Source organism: Calypte anna, chromosome 1 (assembly GCF_003957555.1).
Source record: "Calypte anna isolate BGI_N300 chromosome 1, bCalAnn1_v1.p, whole genome shotgun sequence".
Taxonomy (NCBI): Eukaryota; Metazoa; Chordata; class Aves; order Apodiformes; family Trochilidae; genus Calypte; species Calypte anna.
In genome coordinates this window covers 84,730,637-84,742,921 of record NC_044244.1, presented here as the reverse complement: position 1 = coordinate 84,742,921, position 12,285 = coordinate 84,730,637, and the positions used below count along the sequence as shown (strand labels likewise).

Genomic DNA, 12,285 nt, shown 5'->3' with positions numbered 1-12,285 from the left:
ATAAGTTTCTTCTAACCTGAATAGACTTTGTTTTACCACTAAGGATATTTAGCATTTTTTTCTACTTTTGTATTTTTACTATTTTCAAATATATATATATTTATTTACCTGCACGGCTTTAATTTTTTTTTCATTATTTCATTTCCATATATTTATAACCATATTTATTTTCCTTTCATTTTCCTTTCATTAGGATCTGAGAGCATAAAGGAGACCATTCCAGAATCTCAGTCCAACAATGAAAGAAGTCTTTTTATCAGAGAAGGTTCTCTAAAGGTGAGACAAAAATATGTATGTTTCTGAAATGGAATAAATAACACTGCTTTCCCAGGAAGGTAAACCTTGATTACTACATAGGCTTGACTCAATCCTCTTAGTTTTTTGCTTTTGGATATTTTTTTTTTTTGGTATACTTTATTTCTTGTTTCCTTTAGTTTATTCCTTATTGATTTAATTATGATATGTTGTCTTCTTAAGTAAAAACTGTTTAGAATTCAACTAGTCTTTCCAAAAGCAATTCATGATTGCTGTATAGAAAACAAGAGTTATGTATGATACCATACTTCTCGTTGAAGCTTTCAGGTTATAAAACTGTGAAAACAAAAGATCCATATTCATGAAAGTACTTATGTACCCAACTCATACTTTCACTATCCACAGCTTTTTGGAATTAAGCAATGTAAATATGGTACCTTAATGTTCCCTTAGGACAGATTTACGTTTTATAAATGTAGACCATAGTCATGCTAAAGATGAATTGACTTGCCTAGGTTCACACAGTAAGTTTCTGGCTGAGGTAGGAGTTTTTTAAATCTTAGCATTGGCTATCCATTATTCTGCACAAATCTATCTTAAATGACGTTTTACTCCCCAACTGTTTTTTTACCCCTCATGTAGTAAGTTCCATCTTTTTTACAATGTGTAACACTGTACTTAAATACACATGTATACTGGACTGTAGATATGAAATGGTGTTAACCAGTTCCTGGCTACTCAGCTTGATCTGGCACATCTTAAATTAGGATAATCCTAATTTGTGAGTGTAAATGCTTACCATTTCTTCCACAGAAAAGCTTGTGCTTTAGTATGTTTAGAATATAAAGTATATATATACACTTAGTGTAGAGAAACAAGATAAACCAGGTGCCTCAAGTTGCCAAAGAGTGGGTGTGAGTCCACCTGTGCCTGGATAGGGCAGGCCCCCTATTATCAGGGGGCCAATAAAGGTGGGACACACACCCACAAGGAGGAAGCTCACTCTTGTGCAAGGCAATGGAGAGGCCAGCAGCTCGTCAAGCCTCAGGAGCAAGAAAGGCTCTTCCCGCTACAACTTCGTATGTTTAGAATATAAAATGCTACAAAGCCTTAAATACTCTGGTAAATCTTGGATGTCTTCCTGATACAGGTTGATAATTCTGGCATTGATACCTCATTCCTCTTTCTGTGGAAGAATAAAATCCACTATATCCCACAGTTGCATTTTGAGAATAAGCCAATACCAGAGATGGGTTTGGATTTGGTGATACGCATTGCGGAAAAGCACACAATGAAATAATCCTTTTCTAACTGGATGTGTAAGAAACAATTACTCATCTGATATGTCTCCTGGGGTCAAGAATAACTGATCCTGTGGACTGAATGAATAAAATTGTAGTCACATTTAGAAAACATGTCTTAGAGTGATTTAAAAAGAGTAGTTCCTTTGAGTTTATTTACATGTACTCTTTTTGTCATGCACATATGAAATGCCTTGTAATACTAAGAGAGCCACAGTCTTTTGGTATCCTAAAATTTAATGTAGGCTTGGAAGATGGAACAGGAACAATTACTAGAGGAAGAACAACCTAAGGAAGAAAAAAAAGGAAGAAAAGAAGCTTTGGGAGATAAAAAGAAAGGACGGGAGATTAAAAAAAAGGAGGAAAAAAAGGAAGAAAATAAGGATGAGCCAGAAAACGCACCTGAACTTCAGGAGGATCCCTGCATCCCAGAACCAGATACTGAGAAAGAGTATAGGGTAAGAAGTAATATTATTGCACCACATGGGCAAAGTGCTAACTATATAGAGAGTCAAGATTACAGCAAAACTATAATTCTTTGTGGAATTTAAGTTCAGTGCAAAGTAGGCCTAACGAGGTCTTGTTTAGTGCCATCATTTTAAAAGCAGATCCTTTCCTAAAAGTTTTAGAAAGCAGTTACTAACATTGAAGATTATCCTACCACAAGACTTATTTAATTAACTTGGATGGTTTTGTGTGTATGTGACATGAACACAAAGATAACTTCATCACATTTTCGTGCCTGTGCGAAATATAAAGGAAATATAAAGGAATGGGGGACATAAAGACCTGTTTCAGCTCCCGTATTTAGGGATTGCTAGATCTACTTGAAGTTTTGGCTGTCCACAATGAAAATAAAGTAAATGCTGTTCACTGTTTTTTTCATTTCCTATTGCAAAATGTGTGGGTTTAGAACACAAGCTATTCTGCCTGATACACTAACAGAGGGGTATTTCATCCAGAGGGAGCTCTTCGCTAGTTTTATCTAGGCAGTTTTGAGGCAATTTACACTACTTTACGTTTGCAGAGTCTAAGCCTTGCATCCAAAACTGAGGTAGTCAATATATTTTACTCTAAACTTGCTTGAGTTCAGACCTCAAGCTCAGACATATGTAAAATTTCACTCTGAACTTGAGTACACTCACCTAATTTTTCTCAAGTTGGATCTCTTTGGAAGGCACAGAAATGTAAAAATCAGATTTCTGGTGTCTGATTTCCAAAATCTAGAGGGTGGGGAGCTTTATCTACTTTTCATGGTATGATCCCATGGCATTGCACTTTGTCTCTGTATTTGTCCAGAATTTTTCTTTCACTCCCACAATATGTTAAGCCACCAGTCTACTTGCAATTCTTCAGCTTCTGTATTGTCTCCATACCACCAAAGGTTGAGATTGCTTTCATGTGTAACAAGTTACTTCAGCTAGTAACTGAGAAATTATTTTGATATAATAATATCATACTATGTTTTTGCTAAAGTTGCTGCTACATTAATTAAATATCTAAACAGATTGGCCAGAGCAGTGGGTTCCTGATGTTCTGTCCTTTGTTTAGCTCTTTCATGGCTTCTGCCTTTCTCCTTTATGCATAGTCCAAACATTGTTTTTCCAGTTTGTTGGCTACAATACAGGAGAGGATCTCATTCAGATATCAGGAAGCAATCAATATCTTTTCCCATCAGATGGAGGACAGATTCAAGTAGAGAAGATAGAGTTTGTAAAAGGTGATTCTTTATTTCTTTATGATTTTTTTCAACTCAGCTACTAAATGATAGCATAATTTCTTAATCCATAAATGCTTTTTCATGTGTCTGTAGCAGATATTCAGTTAAAGGCATCATGAGTCTACCTTGTAATTCCATGTCAGCCTCTACCACTACTACTGTTTACATTTTCCTATAGTATGCTAACAATAGATAGATAAAATACTAGAAATTTTAAAATGGAGAAAAATAATTTCATATATATATGTTCAATGGCAACTAATGCATGCTATTTCAAGAAAATATGTTCCAATAATTTGTCCAGTTAAATACAATATATTTAAGCAACAGAATTGTTCTGAAGCCTCTCAGATCTAATTGTCAGGAAGTTTTGGAATACATAGTCTAAACTCATCTAACTTAAAATTTGTCTTCATTGCCTATTACTAACCAATTCAGTCCATTTCTGAGCAATTTTCTTTTTTTTTGTGCTTTATAGTTGTAGGTGCAGGGATCTTTTAGGTGTGGGGCAGTTCTAAAGCCTGGTGGGAACTATAATTGTATTCCTTGCTTTGCAGGTTTAACCTTGATAAAAGTGAAAGTGATAAAAGACAACCATAATTTCTTCATTCATATCACAGACCCCAAGAAAAACTTAAAAGAAATGGAAGTGCAAGAAATTAATGAAGAGCAGGAAATTAGATCAGGTTAGTGACATCACTGATATAAAGGATTAATAGTTTGATATATTTAGTAATTGGATGTAAACCTTATCAGCTAATAGAAAATAAATTCCTACTAATGGCAGAGGTAAGTAATATCAGTGTTCTGTAAACAGAAGTAAAAATTCCATTGGCAAACTTACCATTTAGTGAGATATTACCAAGATGTAGAAGCACAATACAGGTCAGCAAGTGCAAACAGTCACCATTCATTAAGAAAAGTTACTGCAGGTGGACATGTGGATTAACACTCAGAAAGCATTGAATCCAAATCCATTCTGAACCCAGGTGAGAGTGCTTCCAAGAAGGAATCCAGTCTGTAACAATTTGTGTGTATGTTTGCCAAAAACACTGTGAAGTTTCTCTCACTGACCTGGAGTATAACTTTTGGTAGGCACATTGGCTTTTTTTAATCATCAGGGTCAGAAAGCATCCTCCTCTTGCTCCTCTTCTGGGTTTCAACTGCCACCAGCATTGCAATTGTAGGTTCTCTGAATAGAAAATTTGCATCTCTTCCACAAATGAGGTGTTTCTTGTCTGCCTTTCCGAAAGCAGACCTGTATCATTCTGAGGTCTACCAAATGGTATTTTAAATCACAAGTGTGCAGGCATCTGAGGCAAGTTGCATGCACCTGGCGCAAGTGAGGTCTTCCTCCTGTGTAAACAGGAGTACCTGGTAGAAATGCAGTAGGAAAGAGAAGAATTGATCCAGTCTGATACTTGGCAGTGGCTGCATGGTACAACAGAAAGCTTTTAGTGCAGCCAAAATGGCAAAAGAGCATCCTGCAGGTTGTAGCCACCAATGAACATTGCAGTGGCAGTAGACAGGAGCAGAGGAGGTCTCAGTATGTGTGCTTTGTTGATGAAAGGAATAGGAGATGGGTAGGTGTTGGGTGCTTGCCTTAACCTTCTCTTGTGGTCTTTTCTGTTGCCCCTCAGTTTTAAGAACCTGTTCCCCATACTGGACATACCAAGGATTTTCTCTTACCAGCAGGATGCTTCTTTAAGGCAGTAGGAGTCTAACTAGAGGCAAGGTAGTATCCAGAGTAGCTGTCTCAGAGGTGTTACATTGTGTAGTTCATGTGACATTATCTGAGAGACAGTGGCTTTTTTAATTGCATAGGCCTTGTGATAGAAATGTTAAACATTTCAGCCAAGGAGCAAACAGAGGCAAAGATCTATGCATGACTTAAGATCTTTTGCCATTTTATATTAACAAAGACTTTTCACTAGTTGTTGCTATTAAACTAGCTAATTAGAATGCAATTTCTAGATGACAAATCACACCTATGTGTGTAAACAAATGGACTATTATATGCTTTCCTATAAATAGAATTATAAAGTTTTCTCTGTCCTGTAGTAATCTGTTTTACAGGTAACTCATCCACACTGAGGTGGCACTGTTAACACCACTGGTTTGCAGGTTACATGGTTTTGGTATGTGTTGCTATCTTTAAAATTCTTTCTAATTTTTTATTAAGGAAAATTGAAAAATCAAAAGAAAGCTGTGAGCAAGTTTGGATCTTTTTCAGCCACCTTGGAAAACGGAATCCAGCTGTCCTTGAGCTATTATGGACCTACAGGGAAGACAGCAGGTAAAGTAAGCAAATAGAAGAGGATATTTGAGAACTGCAGGGGGAATTTTTTTTTCCTTCATACTCTCCTTAACCAAATAATTTGTTGCATGCAATTTCGCCTTTCTCAGCAGCTATTACTACATGGTGGGGAATTTTCAGCAAGGCTTGGGATGACATTACATTGTCAAGAATGTTCTGTGATTCAAATTTCAAAAAGGAGGAGGTCTCCATGCTTTTTTACTTAATGCAAATACAGAGCTGTGCAAGGAGAAACTTGCAAGTATTGTTATTAAGCCCAGCAAAATTAGCCAATTAATTGGAGCCAAAGAAAATGTGATTTGCTGTGGAGTTTCCTTGGTTTTCCAAGAAATAATATTTTTGTAAATGTATATAGGTGGTTATGGAACTTTTATTTTATCTTAGGAGATGGACTTTAGGTTACAGTTTTGCAGACATAATGAGGGATTTCTCTTAGCCTTTCAATAAACACAGTCACCAACTGGAAGCAATTGCTTCACAAAACCACAGTGAAAATAGAGTCGGATTTTACCAAGAGCTTTTTGTTTCCATTACATTTGAAAGGCCACTGAAATCGTCATATAGATAAATGTGAAACCCTCCTCTCATCAGAAAATAATCCCAGCATTTTTCAGTTCTTAAAATATGAAAACATTTAATTGAATGCATCTTTGTGTGGACTGTGGCAAACCATTCAGCTCTGCACTAGCATTCGTTATTCTAATACATTTACAAATTAATTACTTGAAATGCTTTTAAAAATTGGACCAAGAGAGCATTCACAATATAGTGGACTATGAAATCTTGTATTTTGACGTGAAAGAGAGACTTGTCTAATTATATATCTATGTGTCAACTGTGATGTTCAGACTTTTTCACATCTACCATCAGCATCCTATTCTATTTTTGCACAATCTTTACCATGTTGAGTTTTAGTGCAGCACTGAAGACTGGCATTCTTGGATTGCCATTTTTCTACAACTGCTTGCTTATGCCTCATTCCCCTTGTACCATAACTGCTCAGAAAAATTCTGACCAGAAACATCCTGCCTTGTACTATTCTCATATGCTATCCATCCCTATAGAACAGTATGCCATGTAATTTCCTTTTTTTTAATGTAATCCACCCAAGAGTATTGAGGGAACTGGCAGAAGAGCTTGCTAAGCTTCTCTCCGTCATTTATCAGTGGTCTTGGTTAACAGGGGGTCCCAGATGACTGGAGGCTTGCCAGTGTGACACCCATCTGCAAGAAGGGCAGGAAGGAGGATCCGGGGAATTACAGGCCTGTCAGCCTGACCTTGGTACCCAAAAAAATTATGGAGAGGTTCATCTTAAGTGTGCTCACATGGCAAATGCAGGACAGCCAGGGGATCAGGCCCAGCCAGCATGTGTTCAGGAAAGGCAGGTCCTGCTTGACCAACATGATCTTGTTCTATGACCAGGTGACCCACGCAGTGGATGAGGGAAAGGCTGTGGACATTGTCTACCTGAATGTTAGTAAAGCCTTTGAAATCTTCTGCCTAGAGAAGCTGGCAGCTCATGGCACAGACAGATGTGCTCTTCACTGGATTAAAAACTGGCTGGATAGCCAGGCCCAGAGAGTTGTAGTCGATGGAGTTGAATATAGCTGGTGGCTTGTTGCTAGTGGTGTCCCACAGGACTCAGTTTTGTTCAATATCTCTATCAGTTATCTAGATGAGGGGACTGAGTGCTTCCTCAGTAAGTTTGCAGATGACACTAAATTGGGTGGGAGTGTTGATCTGCTCAAGAGTAGGAAGGCTCTGCAGAGGGACCTGGACTACCCTAATGAATAGGACAAAGCCAATTGTATGAGGTTTAACAAGGCCAAGTGCCAGGTCATACATTTCAGGCAACACCGCAGGCTTGGGGAGGAGTGCCTGGAAAGCTGCCAGGCAGAAAAGGACCTGGGGATGCTGATCAACACCCAGCTAAATATGAGCCAGCAGTGTGCCAAGGTGGCCAAGAAGGCCAGCAGCATCCTGGCCTGTATCCATAACAGTGCAGTCAGCAGGAGAAAGGAAGTGATTGTGACCCTGTATTCAGTACTGGTGAGACCATAAATCAAATATTGTGTTCAGTTCTGGGCCTCTCACTGCAAGAAAGACATTGAATTTCTAGAGCAAGTTCAGAGAAGGGCAGCCAAGCTGGTGAAGGGTCTGGAGAACAAGTCCTGTGAGGAGAGGCTGAGGGAATTGGGAATGTTTAGTTTGGAGAAGAGGAGGCTGAGAGGAGACCTTATTTCTCTCTACAGCTACCTGAAAGGAGGGGTTAGGGAGGTGGGTGCCGGCCTCTACTCTCAAATGATCAGTGATAGGACCAGAGAAAATGGCCTGAAGTTGCACCAGGGGAGGTTTAGACCAGATACTAGGAAGAATTTCTTTACTGGAAGAGCAGTCAGGCACTGTAACAGGCTGCCCAGGGAGGTGGTGGGGCCACCATCCCTGGAGGTATTTTAAAAAACATGTAGATGAGGCACTTCAGGACATGGTCTAAGGGGATGATGAATATGGTTTTTTTGGTTTTTTTTTTGGAGCGGGAAGGTTGCTTAGTTTGTTGTTTTCTTTTTCTTGACTTCATAGTTGGACACAGTGATCTTAGAGATTTTTTCCAACGATGATTATTCTGTGATTCTCTCCACTGATTGGTAAACTGAGTAAAAGTTACTCATTTTACCTGCATTACTGAAATAATTTTCTTGAACCTCTCTAATATTAATTTTTGTCACTGTTTTTTCTTATTCTGTCTCTTCCATCTTCCTTTTAGGGAAGCTAAGATGAAAAAGCCCTAAGGCTTTCTGACAGCTTTATGCATCTTCTTATTTTTTTGTCAAATATTAGGGGGTTTTTTAAGTTCTGAATTATTATTTGTTCTCTCTGGTGTGACCAAAATTGAACTTCATACCACCTTGCAGCAAGGCTTAGAAGTAAGCTTCTCATTTTTTCATGCATCTGGCACTGCTCGAGCAGCTTCAGTATTACAGAACCATTTGCCTCTAGTATTACAGAACCATTGCACTTGCTCTTTGTGCCTTGACAGAATTATGAGTATACAACTGCAGTGCAAGAAATCTGCATATGTATGCAGGACGAAGGAAACAGTCCTTAATCTGACCATCCTCTGGAATTTCCCATCTCAAGATTTCCAAAGGCACTTTACCTCAGTCTTAACAATCTAATCTTTTTCATTGTTACCCTCAAACACTGTTTTTGTTTTCCAGTGCAGCCACAGTAAAAGGGTAGATGAAATTTCCCTAGTGGTCAAGACCCTATAACAGCTTCTATTCCTAAATTCAGCACTCTGGAAAATAGTGTCATCTGCAACTGAATGGACTCCACAGCATGGGTAGCTGTGAAGGATGGCTCTCTTCTCTATATATAGGAACTTGATTATACTGAGTTTCCAGTGTTCACATGGATATGTACACTCACCTGAAAAGATGGATTATCTTAAGTAATTAAGATAACTTAATTAAGCCATTAGTTAATGACTTAATTGGACAGTTGCCTCAGAGTTGCCTTCATCTCTGCTATCCTGCTTGTCTGCGGAGCACTAGCTCTGTTGAAGTTTGTTAGTCAGCTCTTTCTTCTCACCTTTCACCTGGAGATGGGTGCTACTACTTATTTCATGGCCATGCTGTCTAATAAATGTGCATCCAAATGGACCGTATGGAGCATTTTAAATTTTCCCTAATGCTGGCAGCAAGACAAAAACTCAGAATGAAGGTTTAAAAAATGAGGTGAAAGGCTTGTTATCCTAAATAGGGCTCTATTACCAGACCATCTAATAGTTTAGCCTTAGAGTCTGAAATTTTGGGTCACCTTTTCAGCTGCTAAAAATCCAGAATCATCCATAAGGCATTTGAACATGCAGGCAACCTTTCTAGTAGTTTAGAACTTTGATTTTAAGGAGGCCTTAGCATTTTCTTATCTGCAGAGCTAAAACCATCAATGCCAAAACTTTCTGGGAACAGTGGACATAATAGCACTTTGACCTAATCTTTATCTTTACCAGACAATCAGCATTACAGAAAAGTATGTGATCTCACACCACAATGGTTCTGTGAGCATGCTTCTGGATGCATGCCTTTCCTTCTTTCTATAAAGGTGTTCTGGCTTGCAAATTGTCAATTAGTTATTTAAGTTTTTCTTTGCCTGAGATAGCAGTTTTCACATTAAATAATATTATTCACTGGAAGAATGAATGTAATTTTACCAAAACAAAACAAAAAAAGATTGTTTTAACTCTTCCTGATGAAATTCCTGAAATGACTGACTTATTGTTAAACTTCATATTTTGTAGAAACTATTTGGCAAATCAAACTTGTTTTATTTATTTGTAAAAGGTTTTCAAAAGATGGTTTCTGACACCATTATGTTTTGCTCAGTGGTGTTTTCAGTTCTTATCTAGGTGGGTGTGGTTAATTTGTGAATAATAATTTGCTTCATCTGGAGTAAGAAACTCTCCAGAAGAAATTATAATTCAATTGCTTAAGTTGTCTGGATGGGAAACAGTGTTATTTCATGAGTTGTAGGTTTGGGACTCTAGGCTCCCTTCAATCAAGATAAGATAATTGGAAAAAATCTTTTAAAAAACTGATACAGCTAGAGCTGACTGGGGTTTTCTGGTTAAAGAGAAGTGTTAGTGCATTGAAACAAAAATGTTTTCCAGAAAATCTCTGCAATAATTTTGTTTCCAAGAAACTGTTTTGGAAGGCAACATGATTAATTAGTGTCAATATGCTTAGTGGACTGCACTCATACTTGACCTCTAAGAACTGGCAGAATCTTAGGAAGTCTGGATTGTCAGAATTTTTCTGAATCATTGTTGCAAGGTAGGGCTAAGTAGTGCGAAACAGCTGGAAGTGGTCTGTACTAAGTAATGCAATCATAGTCATCGTTTCCTAGATGCTAGACTGAGAATGTCTCCACCTATTTACCTGTTCTGGAGGCAAAAGAGAATTTTAAAACTTGTATTATCTATTTTTGAGCCACAAGTGACAGCCAGTGGGAAACAATAGTTTCAAGATATATTTTAGGCTGATGAGTAGTTAGTTTACAGAAAGATTTTCTAACTAATTTCATATATTCAGTCCCTCTATCTGAAAGAATAAACTCCCCCGATAACATTATTATTTCAAAGGTAAAGTATCTTGTTAAAAAATAAAGTGTGGCCATCTACATTTATGAAATTTAATTCTATTACAAATATTGCTTTTCCCTTCTTTAGATGATGAAACAGATCCTGACTTAACAAGAATTCTGAACATCCCTTCTGTTAATATTCCGACCATAATTTCTCCTGTTACATCAGCTCCAGCAAAAAAAGATACGTCTGTCAAACAAAAATCAGGAAAATCCCAGCCACCTGCAATAGAAAGCCCGAGCAAAATGCCCCCACCACCACCTGATGACCTAGCAAAGCAAGAAGGAAAGGTGAGACAGTAGAACTTATCTAATGAACATAGAAAACAAGCTAACAAAAATTCAATTCATAAACTTATGTAACAGAAACATAAATTCTTTTCAGAGATCTTTGAACTGTGCCTAAACAAATTCTTATCATTAATATCTCAGTGACTAGAACTGCTCTAGTGGTTAATTTTCAGTTTAACAAAGTAGGAGAACTTTTCTGTGCTTTCCAGAGCCTGTATTAAAAAGTCTAACCAGTGAGTAAATGAGTGGACACAGATTTGCAAAAGCTTGGTCTGTAATTTGGTCTTTCCAAATGATCACAATTCAGGGACCATCAACGTAAGGAAGTTATTTTTGCATATGACTGAAGTACCTCTGTCACAGGACAGTCATTTTGAAAGGATGGATGACATTTCAAAAACAAATTCAGAATTTCTGTTATGGAATGCTTAGCACCGAGTAAAAGAGGAAATACAGGACCATGTGCAACAAAATGCACATCTTTTAATATGAAACATCTTCTACAAATCAATATGTGAATATATAAATAATAAATATATCTGTATAGAATGAGTAACAGTTCCATAGAGAATGGTCCAAGAGCTGCAATGAATCACAAGTTATACATAAGTCAACAATGCCATCTTGCTGTGAGAAGGGCAAAGACCACATTCAGTCATAGATAAACAGGAGCATAGCTTGATAAATACCTGGAGTTATTTTGTTTAGGGCTAAGGCCTCAGTTGAAGTATTGTGTCCAGTTATGGATGCTGCACTGCAAGAAAAACGTGGTCCATGCTGGATAGTCCTAAGGAAAGCACCAAGAAAGACCAGAGGTCTGGAAAACTTGATTAGTGGGCAAAGATGAAAAGACTTATTTTGATTTGTTTGATCTTGAGTAGAGACAGAAGAGCCTTCTGTAAAGAGCTAAATGGATACCATCATCTAATGCTACCCATATAATTAGAAAAAACAACAAAAAGTAAACTAATTTTTGCAAGGTAGATTCACACTCATCAATAGGAAAATGTCAGTAAGGTTAGTCAAGGTAAAGCACTGGAATAGATTGCTAGGAAACTTCCAGTCCTCAAAATTTTAGAAGAGGTTTCATTAATAGTTTTTTCTAATGATATTCACATACTTGATTTTTTTTTTTTAACCATGAGCAGGAAAAGTAGATGGCAAATGGTTACTTCTTCCCTGTTCTGTGACTTCTCCATGATCCTGTGGCTATGATCTTAGGATATTAAGGATTGCCTTAATTGCCCAGTTATACTGCA

General features: G+C 37.5%; 1 protein-coding gene across 1 annotated transcript in view; it reads left to right on the top strand.

Moving 5' to 3' along the window:
• Positions 1–12,285, top strand: part of SPAG17 (sperm associated antigen 17) — a 99,966-nt gene that overhangs the window by 51,289 nt on the left and 36,392 nt on the right. The window contains 6 exon segments of the mRNA XM_030451530.1: positions 194–276; positions 1,802–2,014; positions 3,165–3,276; positions 3,834–3,962; positions 5,459–5,572; positions 10,821–11,026. Of these exon segments, the coding sequence (XP_030307390.1) occupies positions 194–276; positions 1,802–2,014; positions 3,165–3,276; positions 3,834–3,962; positions 5,459–5,572; positions 10,821–11,026 (857 nt within the window).